The sequence below is a fragment of the Dasypus novemcinctus genome, chromosome 20 (assembly GCF_030445035.2).
Source record: "Dasypus novemcinctus isolate mDasNov1 chromosome 20, mDasNov1.1.hap2, whole genome shotgun sequence".
NCBI lineage: Eukaryota > Metazoa > Chordata > Mammalia > Cingulata > Dasypodidae > Dasypus > Dasypus novemcinctus.
This window is the reverse complement of record NC_080692.1, coordinates 34,517,742-34,540,090: the sequence shown is the minus strand read 5'-3', so window position 1 is coordinate 34,540,090 and position 22,349 is coordinate 34,517,742. Positions and strand designations below refer to the sequence as shown.

The 22,349-nt window shown below is 45.4% G+C and overlaps 1 protein-coding gene and 1 long non-coding RNA gene across 2 annotated transcripts; both read right to left on the bottom strand.

Annotated features, from left to right (window-relative positions):
* Window positions 1-2,122: 2,122 nt before the first annotated feature.
* Window positions 2,123-14,098, bottom strand: LOC111766503 (uncharacterized). Its single transcript, XR_002798540.2, has 2 exons — window positions 13,879-14,098; window positions 2,123-6,990 (listed from the first exon to the last, which is right to left on the bottom strand). It is a non-coding gene; the product is annotated as an uncharacterized lncRNA (long non-coding RNA).
* A 3,030-nt stretch (window positions 14,099-17,128) lies between these two features.
* Window positions 17,129-22,027, bottom strand: CDKN1B (cyclin dependent kinase inhibitor 1B). Its single transcript, XM_012528917.4, has 3 exons — window positions 21,219-22,027; window positions 20,536-20,665; window positions 17,129-18,478 (listed from the first exon to the last, which is right to left on the bottom strand). The coding sequence occupies exons 1-2, from the start codon at window positions 21,691-21,693 to the stop codon at window positions 20,544-20,546; spliced, it is 597 nt and encodes a 198-aa protein (XP_012384371.2). The 5' UTR covers window positions 21,694-22,027; the 3' UTR covers window positions 17,129-18,478; window positions 20,536-20,543.
* Between the last annotated feature and the right edge of the window lie 322 nt (window positions 22,028-22,349).

Below are 22,349 nucleotides of genomic sequence, written 5' to 3'. Positions count from 1 at the left end.
GCCACGCAGGGGTGTCCCCCGCGTAGGGGAGCCCCACGCACAAGGAGTGCGCCCTGTAAGGAGAGCCGCCCAGCGCAAAAGAAAGTGCAGCCTGCCCAGGAATGGTGCTGCACACATGGAGAGCTGACACAACAAGATGACGCAACAAAAAGAAACACAGAGTCCCATGCCGCTGACAACAACAGAAGCGGACAAAGAACACTCAGCAAACAGACACAGAGAGCAGACGACTGGGGCAGGGGGAGGGGAGAGAAATAAATAAATAAATCTTAAAAAATATATATATATATTTGTGCTTAAGAAGAAGGCGCTGGCCCTATAAAGCAGGCCTAACACATCAACCCTGAAGAAAACACACCTATTAATTCAAAGCACGGACCGTGTTACGTCAGATTATTAAGCAGTGTCACAACATGCCCTTGGCTTTGGATTTGTTCTCAACATTCCAGAAGTAGAGAATAATGTGTAGTCAACATTCACTTCCCTCAGAAGAGGACAACCAAAGAGAACAAATACAATGCTCCACATGCTAATGCTGAATAGAAGAACGGGATTTTATGGCTTTTCCTTGCAAACTGAGAGAGCAAGGGATGATGGGAATGGACGCTGAGGACTACAGTGAACAGATAGCAAAAAGGCGTGAGAATCGTGCACATCAATCAGCACCCTCCAATTAAGCATAATATTGACTCGCACACCTATTAATAGCCAACATTTTAGAGTACTTCCATTAACTACCATGCTAACTCATAATAAATTAGAAAGCACTTTTGGATACATTCTTCCATTTGATCCTGCCACCAACCTTGTGAGGAAGTAGGTTAGTGTCCTTCATACGCTTGGAGATGTCAGGCATCCTACACAAAAGCAATGGTCCAACCTACAAGTTCATAGTGACCAAGCTGTTGGCGGTTAGTTACAGGTGTCGCCCTGAGGAAAACTAGCTTAGATTTCAGCTCATCGGATCTGCCTTCTCCTCCATCCCACCTCCAACTATTGGTGTATTCCCATCAAAAAAACCCTAAACCCTGCGACCTAAATGACAGTTTGAAAAGAAGACCTAGGGCTTAACTGTTTTTAACAGAATTACCTCCAAGACAGGAACTGAATAACAGATGAGAAAGCTTTCCTAGAAGCATTTTAACCTCTCAAAGGAAAAAGATTTAAAAATGAGATCCTTCACTAAATAAACGAATGATCAAATACTACCCACAAGTAAGCTAGGTCCTCCCTCCCAGGAAATTGATCTAGGAAGTGGGAAAATACACCACCAAATTTAATAAATGTAATGCTTTTGATCAGGGCCTCCTACCTTGGAAAGTGGCCTTTGAGAAACACCTGAATCTACATGGAGCTAAAAAAAAAAAAAAAAATCAAAAGGAGGCTCAGGGGCAGGCTCATATGAAAAGTCTTCCTCAGGAAAGCAGATGTGGCTCAACCAGTTGGGCACCTGCCTACCACATGAGAAGTCCCAGGTTCAGGTCCCAGCGCCTCCTAAAAGACAAGCAGACACCACCTGCACCACAATGAGCAGGATGCCACAAGCCAGCAGATGCCGCAGCCTGCAGGGAGCAGATATGGCTCAGGCCATTGAGCACTTGCCTCTCATGTGGGAGGTCCCAGGTTAGGTTCCCAGTGCCTCCTGGAGAAGGTGAGCAAACAATGAGCAGAGAGACTAGAGAACCATGGGGGGGGGGGGGGGGGGCGGAGTAAAGAAAACATAAAGTAAAATAAAAATAAATCTTAAATAAAAAGTCTTCCTCAGGCTGTCCATCCTTCTTTTACCATAACACAGCCTACTCAAGAAGGGGGCTCCTAATCTCAAAATGAGGGGCAGTTGTGGCCTGACAAACAATGGCATCTAATCATGTCTAAAGTAGGATCCACTAAGATTCTCTTCTGCCCAAAACAAACCTGGAAGGTCACATTGTTCTGTCCATCCTGCCTGAGGAGAGACGAAGGTAGCAGGGAATTAAAAGGATATTCCTATAGTCACCCCACAGGAAAGCAGGGTCTGAGTTTCTGTTTTTAATGAAACAATCCCTAAAGATTTTGAAATACCCTTTTTCTATAAATGGCGAGACATTCCTGGCCAGAAATATTTAATCACTATGAAGTCTTCTTTTTTTTTTTAAGATTTATTTTATTTATTTCTCTCCCCTTCCTCTCCCCGTTGTCTGCTCTCTGTCCATTCGCTGCGTGTTCTTCTGCATCCGCTTGCATTATGCGATGGCATTGGGAAACTGCGTTTCTTTTTTGTTGTGTCATCTTGCTGTGTCAGCTCTCCGTGTGTGTGGCACCACTCCTGGGCGGGCTGTGCTTTCTTCACGTGGGGAGGCTCTCCTTATGGGGCGCACTCCTTGTGCGTGGGGCTCCCCTACAGGGGGGACACCCCTGCATGGCAGGGAACTTCTTGCATGCGGCAGGACTGTGCGTGGGCCAGTTTACCATCCAAGTCAGGAGGCCCTGGGGATCGAACCCTGGACCCTCCATATGGTAGGCAGATGCTCTATCAGTTGAGCCATGTCCACTTCCCTACTATGAAGGCTTCTAATTTGGCAGAAAGTGAAAGGGAGTAATTTGGAATCGAGTGTTAAACTGAGCTGGCTGGCCTGTTCTCACTGAGGAAGGAAACTAGTCATGCACTGTGATTATAAGAATGATGGATAGCCTATAAAGCAGGGGTTCTTAACCTTTTTTGTTCCACGGACCCCTTTGCCAATCAGGGGAAAGTCCATACTATACTGTGCATCAGTGTGTAAGTCCACACTAGGCTGTGTATTATTTAATAAATATATCACACCTGCACCAACACGTCCCCACAAGAATAGTGTTTTTTTCAAATTTCAATTCAAACTCGTGGACCCCTTGTTAAAAGCTTCTGCCTTAACCCCACACTGAGAGTCAGAAAGACAAGCCCTCTCTCTGCTGTGTCGTGACCTTGAGCAGCCCCAAGCCTCACTTGCTTTATAGTCAGGATTTTCATCAAGATTAAAAGAGAGAATGTAGATGAGTGGCTTAGCACACACGGAGTGTTCCCTAAATGTTGGCTCTTGTTATTATTTATTTAAACTGTTGAGAAAATGTCTGCTCATCATACTGTATGGGATAGTTTTGTTTTCCTTGTTTTTCTGTGCAAAATGCAACCCTGGACACTTCAGGGAGGTATAACTCAAAACCTAATATTTGGAAACTTTTAAAATATTTCTCCCCACTGTATACTGGGTGCAATCTCATGCTACGATTAAAACTGAGTTGGTAGAAAAGTATGAACATTTGCAAAGGTTAATCCAGGCTACACTCGGCAGCTCCGGCACTTCCTTATAGTCTGCTGTAGACTGTATGGTGTGGTAGGGAGCAGAACCTGCACAAATTCTAATCATTTTCTATGAAGATTACTGTTTAAATTCATTTAAAAGACATTAATCCCCTGTATCTAGCCATTAAAATCAATGTATTATTTGTGCAATTTGTAAATGTTCTTCACGAAATCCACCTTGATTTGGCTTTACAATGTGTTTGGGATTTGAAATTAATAAAAATGCCCATTCCTTAAAGAGAAAATCTCAGGCACTTGCATTCTAGTGTAATTTCTCCAGTGGATGGAAAATGGGGGGAGGCAAGGCACAAGTAAAGGGCAGGGATTTTCAGGTAATACAGGGCGCACCTGCCCTTGCATGTGTAGGGGGAAAGGTTGAAGCCTTGAACTTGAAATTGGTTTAAGTGTACCCAGGCTCCTAATTACCTGTCCAATCAGGTTTGGAAGGAACTTCAGAATTGCCAAACCATTCTAAAGGGGACAGAGAGATGGTCATAGGCACTGAGCCTCCGGGCTCAGGTTTCCTAACTGTGTGGACAAAGTGCTCTGCCCTACGGGCAGTGTGGCCAGCCCTCTACTATACCTCCTCATCCAGACCCTTTCCCAGTTTAGACCCTCCTCTTTCCCTTAGGGGCTTTACTGCAAAAAAGAGAGGTGAAAATGTTGAACCGTGGCCAGCTATACCTCATGCATGAGGCGAGGAAGGTAGAGAGTCCCTAAACAGTGGAATCTGAGAAATAGACTACTTAATGAAAAGTGAGAGTTTAAAGAACACGTGTTTGTAGTATTCTACTATATTACAGCTAGATGATCATACCCATGGAAACAATAAGTAAATTTCTTCTAATCTAAAAAGTTTTGAAATTACCCACCCAACCTCAAGATGAAAGGTTCACTATGAGATTCAGCTATTACTCAAGGTGATTACATAAAACTTAAGAGTAAGTAACTAAAATAGCTTGTTTTCCCCTCTTAGGAATTTTTAGCATATGGAATTATCTTTACTCTGCAAATTACTCCAAGATATATTTTTTAAATGTTATTTACAGTTGCTATCCAGTAAAGCTTACATGTCCAAATGTATCTTGAGCAGACAATAACATGTAACAAAAGTGCCTTTCCTTGGAAATGTCTGCCTGAGTTCAGAAAACACAATAACTTCTCTTTACTGTAACACTGATACTTTTTTCCTGCTCCAGCTTTTGCTTGCTTCTTTATAAGGAACAAAGAGAATCAATCTTCTTGATCTCCCAGGCTTTCAGACCACATGACAATAGGAGAATACAAATTACTCAATAACTATATATTTAAATAATCACTAAAGAATAGGAGTTGAACAGGGGTGTCCTGGGGGGGGGGGAGACGGGGAGGGGGGGATGGAGGGGGGGATACGGGGAGGGGGAGGATGGAGGGACGACACACAAAAACAACATCAGCGACCCTGTGCGAGATACGTATTCTCTTCATTCAAAGGCTTCCCCCCCTCCTGGCCTGCCCCCACCGAGCCAATTTTTTCTCTGGCTACACACACAACCCCCACCACTCCCACCCTGAATCTGCCTCTTGCATAGCCACCAATTTTATAGAATCAGTCCCTAGCTCAAAAGTCCTCAAGGACTTCTGTATCAGTTCAGATTTTTGCATTTGGCAGCTAGGAACAGAGACCAGAAATAATGACTTAAACAAGATAAAAGTGTGTTTTTCTGTTCTGTAAAGGAATTCTGGAGATAAGCACTGCAGAGCTGGTGTGGCTTCGCTGTGGTTCCTGTGTCTTTCTGCTCCACAATGCACCTTTTATCCTCAGGGACAAAGGATGGCTCCTCAAGTTGCATCCATCTTATCACCTTCTAGGCTGCCAGAAGGAGAAGAGAGGCAGATGCTAAAGTTCTTTTCAAACCCCTTCGGAGCCTAACATAGCCCAGCAGCCCGCACAAGTGCGCCTTAAATAATTGCCAGATACATGAGTGAGCTAATTGCGTGGCAGTGCTGAAGCAGGACCAGTATCCCTCACACAACTTTAATGAGTGCCAACAGTATACTGAGGGCGCCATCTTAGAAAGTATAGGTTACAATTTGGAACTCTGTGAAAGGGGGAGGGGGTATATGGGGACCTCATATTTTTTTTAATGTAATATTAAAAAAATAAAGACAAAAAAAAAAAGTATCTGTGTAATTGGCTTGCCACAGTGCCTGAAATTCTCAGAGTTAGAAGTTTATTCTGTTGAGGTAAGAGGCTTTGTCTCGAGTAAAAGACAATGTGTTACGCCAAGGGAGCGAAGGGAGTTTAACAAGGAGTTATAGACAGCTTCCGGCAGAGGCAAACTTAAGGCATCCTCCAAAAACACCTAGTGTTATCAAGCAGCGTGGAAACGCTAGGCATTTCAGAGAAGGGGAACAGGTCTACAAACACCTCTTGATAACTTTGCTAATCCAGTGATTTGCTGGGGCCCTAATGAGGCCCAAACTGAATAGATAAATTTAACAGAGGGAGAAGCTGCCCAGGGTGGCCTCACTAACGAGCGGGCCCTGGAAATGGGGCCTTAGGAAAGGGGAAGAGGGGCTACCTGAGGAGAGGAGCAGAAAATCAAATCAAAACTCTCTCTTGGGAGCTCAAGTGATTGGGCGCCTGCTTTCCATGTGTGAGGTCCTGGATTCAATCCCCACACCTCCTTGAAAAAAAAAAAATCTCTTGCACAGTGCAGGCCAAAGAAGTGTGGGTATCACACAGAAAGCGCTGCCTCGAGAATCCAGGAGTCCTGAGGTCCAGTTCTGCCACTCGTTAATCAGGAGGCTATGGGCAAGTGACAACCTCTCTGGGTCTCTGATGACTAGATGATGTAAGGTCCCTTAACGGCACTAAAATTATCATTACTTGATTTATCGATAGCTCATGCTTTTGCCAATCCCAGAATCGATGAAAGTATAAGAATGAATATTTAAGGAGGCAGAGTCTGCTCAGGCACGGAAAGACAGGGAATGGGTGCCATTCAGTGCGCAGAGTCCACACTGGGCCAGACCAAAGAGGCCTCTTGCTGCTCTGCCTCCAGTGGCCAAAGGAGTTCCCACAGAAGCAAGTTTAGGACTTAGCCTAGAGAGCACGGGGTGTAGGGGCTACAGCGTAGGTCAGAGCAAAACATACAACGAAATAATAAAACAGCGAAGACACGTGACTATTATTTTCTGCAGGCATTCTTCTACGTTCTTCATATAAATTATGTTTTTCCAGAGAAAGATGTTCTTGAGATTGTGAAGAGAGGAAGCAGAAACAGAATAAAGGCAGGTACAGTACTCAGCTTCAGGTCTGGTACAAAGCAGGCGCTCCTGGCTGTTGTTGCCAAAGGAAAGGTCTCCTGGAGACGTCCCGTTCCTTCTAGGTAACAATCCTCCACATTCTCAAGTGTCCCACTCTCCAAATCTCACTTCGCTATCGCGCACCCTCGCACCCTCGCTCCCACCCTATCGCGCACCCATGCTCCCACGCTCCCACGGCGGAACCCATCGGAGGCCTCAACAGCAACCACGGATCTTCTCGGGGATCTGAGCCCAGCCCTGGGCTTTGATATTCAGTCGAGGGTGCGCTGGAGATAAGCCGTGATTCTCCCCTTCTCACTTTCCACCGGCAGCGCATTCTCTGCTTTATTTTGTTTCACTGGAGCAGGAGAGGAGGGAGGCTGGAAGGACAAGAAAGGAAAAGGAAACAAAGAAGATAAGGTGCAGGAGTTATTTCGGGTCTAGGTATTGGCTGGGGGTTGCTAATATTCAGAGAGGCCTATTATTTTCGAGAAATACGAAACACTAACACTTTTCCTCAAGATAGAAACAGAAACAATTGTGGCTGGGGCTGGGAATTATGGGTCATGGAGATTAGCTCTAAATGAACTTGAGCCGATAGCTGAAGAAAGGAACATAGAGTGAACATTTTGCTAACACCTGCAAAAGCTTTAGAGGTTAGTCGGTCCCATTACAGCTTTTCGTTGGGGTGCCGACCAACTCCACAGCATTACACCAGTTTAGACAGCAGAGGTCTCTCTTTTCCTAATCTTCAATTTAAAACAAAGCAACAAAACGAAAATCTCTGGGTTGTTCATTTGTTGTATTATCCCTCTTTTGAAGTAGCTTTCCGAAATCAAATACATAACGAATCATTCGACCAAAGTTTCTACGAACTTTGAATCCAGTCGCTCAGTGAAAATGAAGGCTAAGTGCTGAGGCTATTTGAAGAAAATGATTCTGTATTCACCCCCAGGCTGTTTACTTGCTTAGAGTCACGATTGGACTGGCAAAGAGCGAAACACCGGCTGGACCCTAAAACGCAAGCAACCAGGCCATGGTGACAATAAAAAAGGGGATTCCAGCTGAAACCAGTAGCCGGGTGGAGCAGAAGTGGTGAGATCTGCTTCTACAGACTGCTGACTGAGCAGACAGACGCTGGCCCTTGCTTCTTGCCTGGGTCCTCCTTCCAAATCGGTTTTAATTTCTTATTAGTATCTACTCTGATGGCCCAAGCACATCACATTACACCCTCTTAATTTCCTGAAGCCAAGGTGTTCAAATTTTTTAAAAATATATTGATATATCAAACATCACAGAGAAATACAAAGAGAAAGGTGCAAGCCTGAACTTTCCTTCCCACAGCCTATCAGTAGTATCCTAATAAGAGAAAAGGTTTTTACTAGGATTAGATAAAATGAGGAAATAAGTGACTTCAAGTGAAGCTGTTCAAGTTGCTCTCTTAAATAAATTATCCAATGGCTTCCCACTGCTCGTGGCTTAAAAAGCCCATCACAATCTAGACTTCCCCAAAGCACTCACGCCTTCTGCCCTTGACTCGCGGGACCTTGTTCTACCTGGCTGACTCTCCTTTCCCTTCTCCTTTCAACTGGTTAACTCGTGCTGAGCCTTCAGGTCTCAGCCTGAGGGTCGTTTCCTTAGGAGAGATTTCCTGGGCCCCTACCACTAGGTTAGGCCCCTTACTTTATACTCAGTAGTATCCTACAGATGCAGCCACTAGAATTCAGGGCAGCTATCAGAAAACTGTAGAAGGCACCCCTATGGGGAAAAAGTTTTAAATCTTCTGGGTAAGCACAGGCTGGCCAGGCAGAGTTTAGATGTCAGCCCCTGCTTGCTCCTCCAGCTGGATACCTTGGTATGTGGTCTGGACACTTCTGTTGGACCATAAGCAGAAGTCCTGAGATTCCTTCACAGCACTTATCCTTCAGAGCTCTCATAGAGTCTGTTTAATTTATGGATGTGATTCCTCGTCCATCTCTTCCCCCAGATTGTAGTTTCATGAGCATAGAGCTTTTGTTTGTCTTGTTCAAGACACAGAGCCTGCCTTTGGTAGAAGCTCCAGGAGGACGCATGCAACAATGGAGCAATGTTCGGTACCCCTTGCAGCTTTAAGCAATGCATTCACATGCTTGCTTCTAGTACAGTAAGTGTTCACTGTTCAGCCTACACTCTTGTGCTATCATCTTCCTTTGACTCCGTGAATATGTGTTTTGTGGCCAAAAAATCAGGAACCTAGCTTGCCTGGAAAATAATCTGACCCACAGGGATGGAATGTGTGAGCCTGACTAGGGAACAAGAATCACAGAATCTCAGGCCAGACAAAAACCCATTTAACTTCTCCACTTTACAGGAAATCAAGAATTAGACTTTGCTCATTTTGTAAAATGAAAAGACTGGATGCAGTGCATCTCTCAAACCCAATATTCTGAAATTATAAAATTTGCCCATGGTCAGTCACGTGGAGGGTGGCAGCTAAAAATTGGTCTGTTAACCTGAAGTTTAAGACGATTTCCTTAGCAACGTGTCCTAAATAACTGCACTGAGGTAGGAAGTTGAACAGTTCATCTGTGGAATCCCTGGGCGGATTCCCAGGGTGTGCCAACTGCTAAAGATCAAGGAATGTGAGGTTTGGGATAATGTTACCAGTGGGATCCCATGTGGCAAGAAATTGGCATAGGCTCAGTTTTCCATGGTTTGTTAAGATATCCCTGAGCTAATGGGGGTGATATTTATACCTTGCTTATGTGCCTTGGAAGCAAAACCATATAGACAAATACATACATGCTTTCCTCATAATTCACATATGGATCCAACACTACCCGAAGCTGAGAGTCAGAAAAACAGAAGGGTAGTGAATTATAGTAAAGCTCTCTGCTAACGTTTGAGAAGAGAAACTCTATGTAAGATAGGAAGGGAAATTCAGATTCTGTGCTCAATAAATTGCAATGATAATTATTTTTCAAATTTGAAGTATTTTTATGTGTTGTTTTTTTTCTGGTTAAAATCCACTGTGGAAAATTCAAATCACTACAGAAATGAATAAAGTGAAAATCTCTTCCTAATCCCATCCTCAGAAATGGGAACTATTAATGTGAGGCAGAGCCTTCCAGGCAGATTTCATGCATGTGATTTGGGTTTTTTTACACAAATGAGATCATACTATAAATACTGCCCTGTGTCTGCATTTTGCTTTAATATATTAGGGACAACTTTTCCTACTAATACACTGAAAGCTACATGAGGTGTTTTGATGCTGCAATCTGTATCATTCTTGAATATACTATAATTGAATCAATCCTGTAATCCTATATTTAAAGACTTTTGTTTAATTTTTTTGTTTCTTTATAAAATCTAATATATAACATTGCAATGTTCATTCTGGTTAATATTTCTTTAGTCACATATTTAATTATTTCCTAAAAACAAATTTGTAGAAGAGAAATTGTTAGACCAAAGGATATATTTTAAGCCGACAGTATATAATATAAAATACAGAGTGAAAATATTCATAGTATTTTATTCCCACTCAGCACTGAATAATAAATAACATTCTTTAAAAGACAAGTCTTTGCCAAATTAATTTATATTTATTAATTTAAAAATTGAACAGTTTTTCTTATATGTGCTAGCTAGCCATTTGTTTTTCTTTCTTTTTCATGTCTATATTTCTTTTGGTGTACTATATTTTTCCTTCTTGATTTATACGATCTCTTTATCTAAAATGTATTATTAAGCCTTTGTCTACCAAATATTTGCAAATATTTTTCTCCAAATGTCACTTGCCTTTTACCTCTTTTAATGGTGTCTTTTATGGTACAAATGTGTGGGGTTTTTTTTTTAATTGCCTAATGGGTAGAGTTACTATATTGGATTATGAAAAAGTTTTAGTAATTGAAGGTGGTGATGTTAGCACAACCTTATGAAATTAACTAATAACATTTAATTGTACACTTAAAAATGGTTCAAAGTCAAATCTTACATTATCTATACAGAGACACATACATATAAGCATAATTTTTTTTTAAGTTTGCAGTTTTTAACATTTTTTTAAAAGTCGTTAAATCTGTCAAGTTTCACCTGGATCCTGGCGTTGGTTCACACTAAAAAAAGCCTTCCTTCACAGATTATCCACTGATACACAGGCATTAAGAGTGATGGAATGGATGAAGAGGCTGATTCAGGAGATTTCGATGGGCAAAGTAAGGCAATGCCACTAAGTCCAAGATGAGATGGTTTGGATGAGAAGGAGTTTACATTGAACCCGAAAGTTGGCTATGGCTTCCTTGCTTCACTGGTCAGCAAAGAAGCTGGGGGAAAAATCACCCAGTCTTGGATAAAAAGGAGGAAGCAAAGATTAACTATCAAGAAAGGAAAACGACCACCTTTGTGTCTCAGTGATGTCAATCGTGCCTCTATTTACCTAAACTTATGTATAGTTTATATACCAAAAGTCTCAAACCACAATTGAGCATGTTTTCATATTTTAAGCACCATTTCTATTTCGTTTTCAGAAAACTGTGTTCATGTCTTTTTTGTTGTTATTTTTCTATATAGTTGGGTTGTTGTTCTTTTGTTTGCTTTGTGCTGTTTATACCTTATTGATTTATAGAAATTAGTCCTTTGAGGAAGAGGTTGCAAACATTTTTTCCAGTTTGTTATTTGTCTTTTGACTGCTTATGGCAGGTTTTGCCATGCAGAACATTTTTATTTTTATGTTATCAATATTATATTTATGTTGTCAATATTATCAATATTTATGTTATCAATATTATATTTATGTTGTCAATATTATATTTATGGATTCTAGGTTTTGTATCATACCTAGAAAGGCCTTTCCCATTCTAAAGTCACATTTTTCTATGTCCTCTGATGTTTTCTTCTGGTATCTATATGAATTGAAATTTTTACACTTTACTCTTTAATCCTCCAATCTATCCTAGTATAAAGCATGAGATAAGTATTAATTTTGTTACATACAGATCCAAAATGTCTCACAACCATCTACTGCATAATCATCTTCTCCCCATTAATTTGAAATGCCATCATTACTATTACACTAAATTCTGATAAATTCTGAACATCCCATTTTGTTCCACTGTTCTATCAGTTCTCTAGAACACACTATTTTAACTACTGTTAATTTAGAATATGCTTTAATTTCTGACAGAACTAGTTCTACCTCCCCCCCCACCCACTAATAGGTCCCTTTTCTCTTTTCAGAACTGGCTTCTTTTGCTTGCTTATTTTCCCACATAAATTTAAAATCAATTGTCTAGTTTCAAAAATAATTCCTATTGGCACTTTAAAAAATTGCAATGTACTAAATGTATAAATTTAATTAGGGAGGACTGCCATCTTTATCATGTTGAATATTCCTGCCCAAGAATACAGTACACCTTTTCATTCATTCAAGTCTTCTGCTAGAGACACAGTCTTAGAATGAGAATACTGCTCCATCTCCCCACAGCCTTCCTATCTCCTGGAGAGTGGTAGTGAAAAGTTGCCTGTGGAGGCTTTGTTTGGGGTCTAAATTTTTTTCCAGAGAGCCTCCTAAAAAGTTGGGCTTCCCAATCTATTTACATTATGTGGAAAGCTGACTTAATCAGACATATCTGTACCATATTCCTATAATCTGGCACAAACCCACTACTAAGTGTTGAAGATTAAAGAGTCAGTGGTAGGTGCCGGCAGGATTCTTTTTAAAGATTCCAGAAGCTGGAGAGTGTAGTGGCTCAAGCAGTTGGGTACCCACCTCCCACATGGGAGGTCCCAGTTTCGGTTCCTGGTTCTCCTAAAGAAGAGGAGCAAGCCATCTGGAGGGAGGGGGTGGTGCAGGGAAATTCCAGAGGCTGAGTTTGGGCCTTGCTTTAATTTGGGAAGTTAGGATGGCAGCTGCAGACTGCCACCTACTCCTCAGTATTGTTACTCACCAATCTAAAAGATGGGGCTTCTACTTTCCTGGATCTCCCTACCTCAAGTTATGGTGGGTGTTGGCCTAGAACAGCAATGTCCAATAAAAATACTATACAATCCATATCTCACACTAAGATTTTCTAGTAACCACCCTAAAAAAGGTAAAAAGAAACAGACGAAATTAATTTTAATATTTTACTTAACCCAATATATCAAAATTTTATTCAACATGTAACCGTTATAAAATTATTAATATATTTTACACTCTTTTTTGGGCACTAATTCTTGGAAATCTGCTGTGTATCCACAGAGCAAATCTCTATTTGGACTAGCCACATTCATGTGCTCATAGCCACATGTAGTATTGGACAGTGTATGTCTAAGAGATGGCAGTGAGCAAGGAAAACTGCTTAATTGAGTGGAAATTCAGAAACTCCAGATTTGGAAACATAGTATCTCAAAGGTTTGGAACAGACTTGTAAAAGTCACTAATCCAAATAACTCATTTGATATTTGAATCTCATCTGCAATGTCCCCACCAGGGGATCATCCGGACTAGTGTTTGGCTCACACTTCCAGGGCTGGTGAACTCACTGCTTTCTGAGGCAAGCCAGCCTATCTTGGGGCAATCATAACCCAAAAAATCCCTTATACTGAGGCACAGCTGTTTCCTTTCATTGTCCATCCTGGTTAGATGCGTCCTGCGGAGGTCAAGAGTGGGTCTTTATGAGTGGGATGGTTAGAGAGGTTAAAGGAGCACAGTCCAGGGCACAAACAGGTGGTGGCAGTTGGAGCTAGGCTGGGTTGGGTAAGGGGTGTTTGGGTGAGGCAGGATTGGGGGAACTACGAACTAAAAAATGCCACCACCCGACAGGGTTAGGAACTGTTAGACTGAAGGCTGAACCTGGCCATCGGTTAAAATCATTGGCTACACTACCACAAGACTAACCAAAACAACAAAAAAAAATAGGTCACCAATCTGGAGATGGTATGATTTGCTGAATAATTTGAATTTATAACCTTTTAAACTTTTTACGGCAAAATAAACGCTAACTGGGTTCTCATTAATAAAGGATACCATTTCTATTCGGCCTGCGTTACCAATCAACATTCTCCTAAATCGTGATTAAAGATCTTTACAAAAGACTTCATTCCCAGACCCCGGGACCCGCGGCCGGTGACAAGGCGCGCCCTGGACACCCATTAACCTTTTATACTACATCTCGGCCCCCGCCGAGGCGGCCCGGCTTCATTTACCGCCCGCGCGCCCCGGGCGAGGGGGACCGAAGTTCGGGCCCGAAGCCCCGCCCAGCCCCTGCCCTCCCGCCTCCACCCCACCCGCCGCCGCACCCCACCTCGCGCCGCCGGAGCTGCTCCCGTCCCACGATCCGGGGCACTTGCATTTTTTAAAGAAAACAGGCATCCGAAAAAACACAGCTCCAACTGCACGCGCGGGCCAATGAGGACGAGGTGGGCGGGGGGCGGAGGAAGTGCGCACGGTGGGGGCCGGCGGGGCGGGGGCGCCGGACCCTCCCGGCCCCAAACCAGCCCCCCCCGCGCCAGGCTCCGCCTCCCGCGGCAACCGCGCGGGGCCACCTTAAATCCGCCGCGGACCCGGCGCCGGGGTCGGCGAGCGCAGCCAATGCCAATCAAGTTTACAACCGCCCGCGCGGGCGGGGACGCGGAGGAGGGGGGAAGGACGAGCGTCTCCCCCGCGCCCTCCGCACGCACACAAAAGGCAGGGCGCGGGGCGGGGGCGGCGCGGGGGCGCGCGCGGGGAAGCCGGGGTCGGCAGGTTCGGGGCGCGGGGGCCGCGCGGCCCGCCCCCGCGCCATGATGGGGCCGCGGCCGGAGCCCCTGGGCGGGCGGGGGCGCCGCGCTGACGCCATCCCCGCGGCCCTCCCGGCCTCCCCGCGCTGCCGGGGCGCGGCGAGGCGGCGCGCCCGACGCCCCGAGTTATTTTGGTCTCTTTTACGTCCCGAGTCCTGCCTGTCGCGTGTGGGCCCCCACGCGTGACAGGCCGGGGACGTGGGTGGGCACACGGGGGCGGCGGCTGACACACTTTCGGTTCTGCGAGGGTTCTCGGGCCTGACCGCGCCCCACGCGGGCCGAGCGCCGGGGCAGGCGCCCCCCGAGGCGTCGTGGCGCGACGGGCGGCCCTTTGGCCGGCGCCCTCGCTCGCAGTGGCCTTGGATTTGGGGGCGGACGTAGCGTTCGGCCCAGGTGGAAAAGATGGCAAATAAAAAAGGGAATTTCTCCTCCGAGAGCTCCTAGACGAGCTGCTTCAACCCCCTTTTAAACCCCGAGTTGAAGAAGAGCCAGCGTCCGCGCCGGCGGGGAGGCGCGGATGGCGAGGGCGGCCTTCCGAGCGGCCGCAGCCGGGGGCGCGCCGTGGCCTGAAAGGCCGCCCGCCTCGCCCCTCTCCTCACTCCACGCGCCCCGTCACACACGCACCCCCCCCCCCCCCGCGTCCGCAAGCGCGGGCCCCGGCCCGCATTCCCCCAGCTCCGCCCTGCCCCAGCCTCCCGCGCCGGGCAGCGGGGGATGAGACGGGGGAACTTTCCAGAGCGGGCGTGAGGGAGGCAGCGGCCCCCGCGGGCAGCTGCTCCCGCCGCCGCCGCCCTCGGGCCGGGAAGCCTTTCGAAATGCGCGGGGCTGCGGATCATTGGAGCTCGGGGTGGGGTGGGAGCTGCCGCCCCGGAGGGTCCAGGGATTCGGGAAGGTTCTGCCTCCCGTCGCCTGGCCCCCCGGCTCTGGAAGAGGCTGGGTCCTGAGGTGCGGGGTTTGTGAGAGGAACGGCGGGGGCTCGCTTCTTCCCCACGCCCCGGAGGAGACCTGCTGTGGGAGGAAAGTTTCTGAGAAACCGCCCAGCCCGGCGGCGCGGGCCGAGACGCGGCCGCCCTCCGCGGCCTGCGGGCGCCCCGGGCGCGGGAACTGCGCGCAGTGACGGGCACGGCGGGAGCTGCAAACCGCAGACTGGGAGGGAGATGTGATGGCCCTTTTAGTCCCGAGGCACCCGCCAACGCGACCCCGCAATCCCCGCGACGGGCGGGCGCGGGACAGTCAGTTTGGGGAGCGACGGCGCAGTGGCCGCGGTGGCGAGGCACGGGTGGTTGGTGCTGGCGGCCTCACCCCCCGCGGACGGAAGCCCGCGGCGACTCCGCAGGCCAGGTTGCGGGGTGGGGGAGGACTCTCCGAAGCCCGCGGGGTCGCATTTGGAGTCTTGACACAAGTGTAAAGGACAGGAGGACACGGTGATTTGGGGATCGCGCTCCTCTGAACGTGCGTGGCGCGGCAAGCATGCACTTCTCCCCGGCCTCCCCACTCCTAAAACGCGAGCTCTTAAAAATTCACATAAAAGAGATCTCTTCAGGAAAGGAAAATGGGGTACAGCAGTAATTAAGAGGGTGGTTTTTCCTCTTTTAGAGTCACTTTTTAAAGTACAACATTTTTTGCTCAGAAAAATTTTTACTTCGTTTTTTTCCTGAACCTCTCCACTCCTTCCTCTCCATTTTGATTTGTCTTGCTTTCTCAGTCTTTTCCTAAAAAAACACCCTCTAGAAGAGTTTTGAACAGAATCACAAAAACACCTATCATCTTTAAGTAAAATGACATCTACTTGAAAGATCTTGCCCAGTTACCAAAGAATCCACTTTTCTCGGGAGCAAAGAGTGTCAAACTCTACTTTTTTAAAAAAACTTTCTTTTTGGGTCAAAATATGCTGAAACTATAGAGCCCCTTTTGGGGTGCAATAAAATAAATTGAAGTATTTGAGGGAAACAAGTTAACTCAGATTCAGATTTTTCCAGCTCACCCATTTGCAATTTCCCAGAATAATTTGTTTTTACACCAGTTAACTACATTTTTAAGAGAATGTGCAATTATAGCAATCATTTTAGTAAATTTGACTTTAAGGTGCCCTGTTTTAAATTTTTAAGTATCTCTCTCTCTCTCTTTGGTATGTGAATAAGGGAACCTTAAACCCTCAGAATTGGTATTTAGATTAACCAGTTTTTGGATATAGTTTTAACTACCAGGCTATTTAGAAATTGAGTTTGTATATGACGACAAGTTTAATTTGAAGAATATCTCTTTATCTAAATTAGCTTGGAATGTACACCAATTTCTTAGGACTATGTATCTAAATAGCTTGGACAAGATGTATATAGATTAGATGGTCTGAACAATTACCTTAATTCTTCACACTTCGTATATGTAAATACAGATTTTAGAGAAGTCACCAAGTTACTTTCATTTTCAATCCTGCAAATGTGTGAGCAGTCTATACTTCTGTAAGGATTTTTGGTTCTGACACATTCACATCCTACAAGATATATTCGAACTAATGGAGTGGAGACCCTGACAGTCTTATTTGTATGAAAATGTGGCTTTTCAAGTCTTTTTACATCTAAAGCTTTGTCTACCCATACAGAGCTAAGTGGAAAATAATGACTACTACATTCAGACCCACATAAACATCTTCTGAGTTGTAGCCCTGAATTACCCAGATATTTGCCACTTATACTGTATATGTGTAAATATGACTAGAATGCCAGGTTAAGTAGCTCAGACTTAGTAAAACACATCATAGTTCAACTCAATGAATAGCTATGGAAGTTTTCTTTATTGATTGCTTGATGTGTAACAATAATTGTCATCTTTTTCACACATTACAAAAAATTATACTTGGCTCAGTATGCAATCTTTTAAGCATAGCCATATTATTTAACAGAAAAGAGAAAGAAAAAAAAAAAAAACTATTCTACCCAATACAGCATTTACAAATGCACAAAACATGCCACTTTGGCTTGTATATTGTCTAGATTAAAAAAAAAAAATCTTTTTTAACATAAATAAGTTAGTATAATTTTCAGTGTCTTTACAGAGTTATGTACACAGGTACACTTCAAATGGTTTTGTTTCATACATACACAAGCAATGCAGAAATACTGTTTAAAGATGTAGTATCCATTTCACCTTTTCCACCACTGTGCTTTCCTCTACACACACGTTCCTGTTGAAACACTGCTTTCCTTAGGGCAAATTAAAAAATAGAATGAGCTTTAAATTAAAAATTATTTCATTATTTTTCATGCGAAGTTACCTTTAGATTTTTAAAAACATCCGTGGAATTAGATTTATTTCGACTGTGTCTACACAGCCCAAAGTGTAAAGAAAATTAAGAAACTTTCTCAACCACAAATGTGATAATGTAGATGGGTCAGTTCTGATCACTCAGAACTGCCTATCCTACACCGATTTTCGCCCAGAATTACCTGGAGTTATTACCTAACTGCTGAATAATTAAATGGTAAATTCCAACTTTAAGGGGCACTTGGGAGGGCACTGAGAGGGGTATTTTTTTTTTTTAAAGCCTTTGCTACATAACGGAATCATCAGAGCTCCCAATTTAGAATATGCTTCATGTGAAAATAAATAGCAATTATTTGTAGCCAGTGTTCAAACTGTCATGATTTTAAAAATGAAGTATCAGTTCTCACTGAAAGGGACATTACATCTTTAAAGAAAACAATTCAAACCCTTCCCCAAAATTGCTTCTCTTCATGCAAGACAAATATTTTTCTCCTTGCTATAAATCAAAGCAAGCTCTTCAACACCCCCCCCCCCCCCAACCTTGCCAGTTCCTCAACCCCACCCTGCCCTCCCTTCCCCAAGGTTTATATGCTACATAAAAAGTAAAAACTATATACACAGGTAGTACAATGAAGCAAATAAGGAAAAACCTAATTGCACAATGCTACATCCAATGCTTTTAGAGGCAGATCATTTAAGAGTGCCTAAAATTTTAGTGTTATTGTGTTGTTGCTTTTCAGTGCTTATACAGGATGTCCATTCCATGGAGTCAACGATATGTATTTAAAATTTTTCATTTAAATCTCCCTTGCTTCACCAAGCCATGATGTATCTGATAAACAAGGGAAGATATTCTTTATTCTGTAAAAGAAAGAAGAATGAATTAGGGGGAAAGCACTAGAGTAACATACCAATAAAGAACAGGAATCATTTTGCCACTATCATAACTGGGAAATACCTGAGAAATGAAAAAGAAAAAATGTATGTACTAAAGTTGACAGCTATAGTCATTCCACTCAACGTTCCCTAACATCCAACATTTGCCCTCCTGTGCTATGTACTTTTGTCTAGAGCAGTAGTTCCTAACTTGGACAATCTTGTCCCCAGGGGACATTTGGCAATTTCTGGAGACATCTTTGGTTGTCACAACTGGGCGAGGGGAGGGAACTGCTGGCATCTGGTGAGTGGAGGCCAAGGATGCTGCCAGACATCCCACAACACACAGCACAGCTCCACAAAAAAGAATTATGAGGTCCAAAATGTCAATAGTGCACAAGTTGAGAAACCCTCCTCTAGAGAATCTGGGTCAGAGAGAGAGAGGAAGAAGAGAGAGGAATATTAAAAACAGTTACATTCGGAGTAGCAAATTTTTCTAAATTTGAAAAATAATTACAAGTATAGCTTATAAAGGCACTCCAAAGGAAAATTCAATTAATATCTTTTTAAATAATTGAGGGCAAAATATTCTAATTTCTTATTCACACGCATAATATGCGCATGAATGCTTTCAAATCTAACCATTTCTAGAATACTCTGAACGGCTGATATTTACTAACACCTGTGTGTTAGAGTGGGGCCAGCTCAAAATCCGGTAGCTCTGATTCACTGTGGCTTTGATGAACTAGACGACAACTTACAGACCAAGAAGTGTTTCAGGTGTTAAGGAAATTTTTCACCAATTCTCTCACTTCATACAGAACCGTACTATAAAGGTTCTTTGGTGCTGTTTTGTATAAGCTGTAAAAAATACCAGATGTATGTGGAGAAATCATATACTGCACGTCACATAAAATGATTTTAAAACCCAACAAACCTGATTCCCAATTTAATCCCTGTTAATTTATTTTAAAATTTTTATGAAGAGGATTTAAACCGTTAATAAATAAGAACATCCATTAAGATCTTTTTATACGTGAGGCTGAGTGTAGTGTGTGTTTTTTTTTTCGGGGAGGGGGGAGACGTCAGTCCTTGTCATTAAGAAGCATGTAAACTATAAGAATATATATAGTTTGATCATTATGGGTAGCTATAACCTATGTAAATTTGGAGGCTGAATTATTCAAATCAGCTATCTGCATTGATCAGATTTTAGTAAACCAAGAAATCTCCACTTCCCTTGTGCTGGGTAACCCTCTCCTCAGCCAGCCCTGGTATCTACTCTCCATTTCCCCTACACATATCCAAATTGTTGTTTCACAGCACGATTAGCATACGCGTGCTGACGTGTTCCTAGACTGCTTCTCTGGCAGAGTTAATTTAACTTCTGCTTTGGGACTTCAGGGTTGTCACTGTAGGATACTTTAGTATTTTTGAGTTTTCCATTTTTTGGATTTTAAAAAAATATTCAAGTTCCTGCTCTCCCCCCAAATTATCAGAAAACAGGAAAAGTGGCAGTCTGTGAAAATGTCAAAAGATAAAAGAATGTAACATACACTATTCACGTTTCTAACCACTTGACTGACCAAATGTGAGTTACTGGTACCTAACTTTTCCCTCAAATTGTAAATCAAGTCGTTTGCCATTTTTTCGTACATGCTGAGAATCTGCCACTGACTCCTCCAGAACCTGAGAAATGAGTTCTCTTGAAGTGGGACTAAGGCTTACTAAAGTTCTTGTTCGGATGGGGAAGGAATCTATTGTTCTCAGCAGGTTTTGATGGGGCTGACAGGGAAACAGGGCCTCGCTACAAGTGCTGCCCTGCGACACTTGTTCTAGTCGTGTATCAAGGCAAGCTGTAGAATCACAGTATCCGCAGAGGGATTCCAAGCTATCTCCATTCCTACTTTTTTGACCTCACGAAATACGAACGTTAAAGTCATCTGCCAGCACCCTATGAGATCAGGTCTCGTCGGGGTGAAGGCCCCCGGGTTCCTGCAGCCCAGGTCGGTGCCTGTTGTTTGCCTTCGAAATCAACCCACCGGATGATTTACGTCTGACGTCTTCGGAGGCCCGGTTTCTTGGGCGTCTGCTCCACTGACCCGGCGTTCGGGGAACCTTCTGAAACATTCTCTTCTGTTCTGTTGGCTTTTTTGTTTTGAGGAGCGGAATCTGGGGGCAAGAAGGAATTAAAAAAAAATAAAAAAAAAAAAAACCACACAAATAATCTTTATTAGAAAAAACAATGGCACACAGAAGTTGACCTAACAGTCAGGGAATGAAAAACCCACCACCTCCACCCACAGTCCTGGATCCATCATCACCAGTGGCCTTTGAGTGCACAAAATAAGGTTGTTTTCACATAACAGAAAGTGCATTCTACGCCCCAAATCTCTCTGTCCCCAGCGGAGAGCGAGGCCGTTGATAACCACCCCAACGTTGTTGTCACATAACTACAGCTGGCGGCGGGGGGAGGGGGCGCTGCGGGGTTTTAGGAGAGAGAAATGCTCAGATACTACAATCTCCAGCTTCTGATTTAAAAACCATCCAGTCAGCCAGGTAGCACTGGAAACCTAGGATTCATAAAGTTCGCTCCCAAAAGCCAAAACAAAATACCACTGCAAAGGAAGCGTTTAAGGTTCAGACCTCCCCACACCCCCACCCCAAGCAGGCAAAGCGGTGCCACAGACAGACAGACATTTTAGGTTCCTGGAAGGGCCCTTACCGTCGGTTCCAGGTCGCTTCCTTATCCCACCGCACTGCTCCGCCAAGCCCGGCTGGCTGCCCGCCGGATCCGGTTTTTGGTCCCCCAAATGCGTGTCCTCTGAGTCCGCCGGCGACCCCATTAACGGCGCCGCCGGGCGGGTGCCGCTGACATCCTGGCTCTCCTGCGCGGGCCCCTTGCAGGCGCCTTTGGGTGGCCGCGGGGGTCTGTAGTAAAACTCGGGCAGGTGGCCCTTCTCCACCTCCTGCCACTCGTATTTTCCCTCCAGGGGCCTGTGGTTCTGAAAATCAAAATTCCACTTGCGCTGGCTCGCCTCCTCCATGTCTCGGCAGTGCTTCTCCAAGTCCCGGCTTAACTCTTCGTGGTTGACCGGGCCGAAGAGGTTCCGGCAGGCCGAGGGCTTGGGGTACTCGGCGGGCCGGCCGTCCATGCGCTCCAGGCTCGGGCTCCCGTTCGACACCCGCACGTTGGACATCCTCCGCCCGGGGCTTTACTACCGCGGCGCGCGCGCTCGCCGAAAAACAAAACCCAGCACAACAAAACGCCCCGGCCCAACCCAACCCCCTTTTATAAGGCCGGCGCCGGGCCCCGGCGCCAAGAGCAACAAACGCCGGCGAGTCGCTGCGCGACGGCTGGAGCGCGCCGGCCCGGGGAGGGGAAGGGGCTGCCCCGCGAGCGGCCCCCGCGGCCCCCGCGGATCAAGTGCACGGGCGAGCCGACGGCGGGAGCGGGCGGCGGAGGCGGCGGGTCCCGGCCCCGGCGGCTGCGGCCCGCGGCGCCCGCGCGGCCAGCGCTCCCCAAACCCGGCGGGCGGCGGCGGCGAGAGAGCGGGGAGAGGGGGCGGGGGGTCAAAACACCCCGAAAAGACGAGCCCCCTTCTGCGAGCGGCCCAATATGGCGGTGGCAGGGAGGCTGACGAAGAAGAAGATGATTGACACCGCAAGTCTATTTAAACAGAGGAGGAGATCCATTGGCTGCGGCGCGGGGAGCCGCCCCGCCGCGGCTGGCGAGCGCGGCCTTAAGGTGGCCCCGCGCGGCCCCGCCGCCTCTCCGCGCCCCCGAGCGCGCCGCCTCCGCGAGCGCGGCGCGGAGATTGGCTGGTCGCGTGATGGCTGGAGGTGCGGCGCTGCC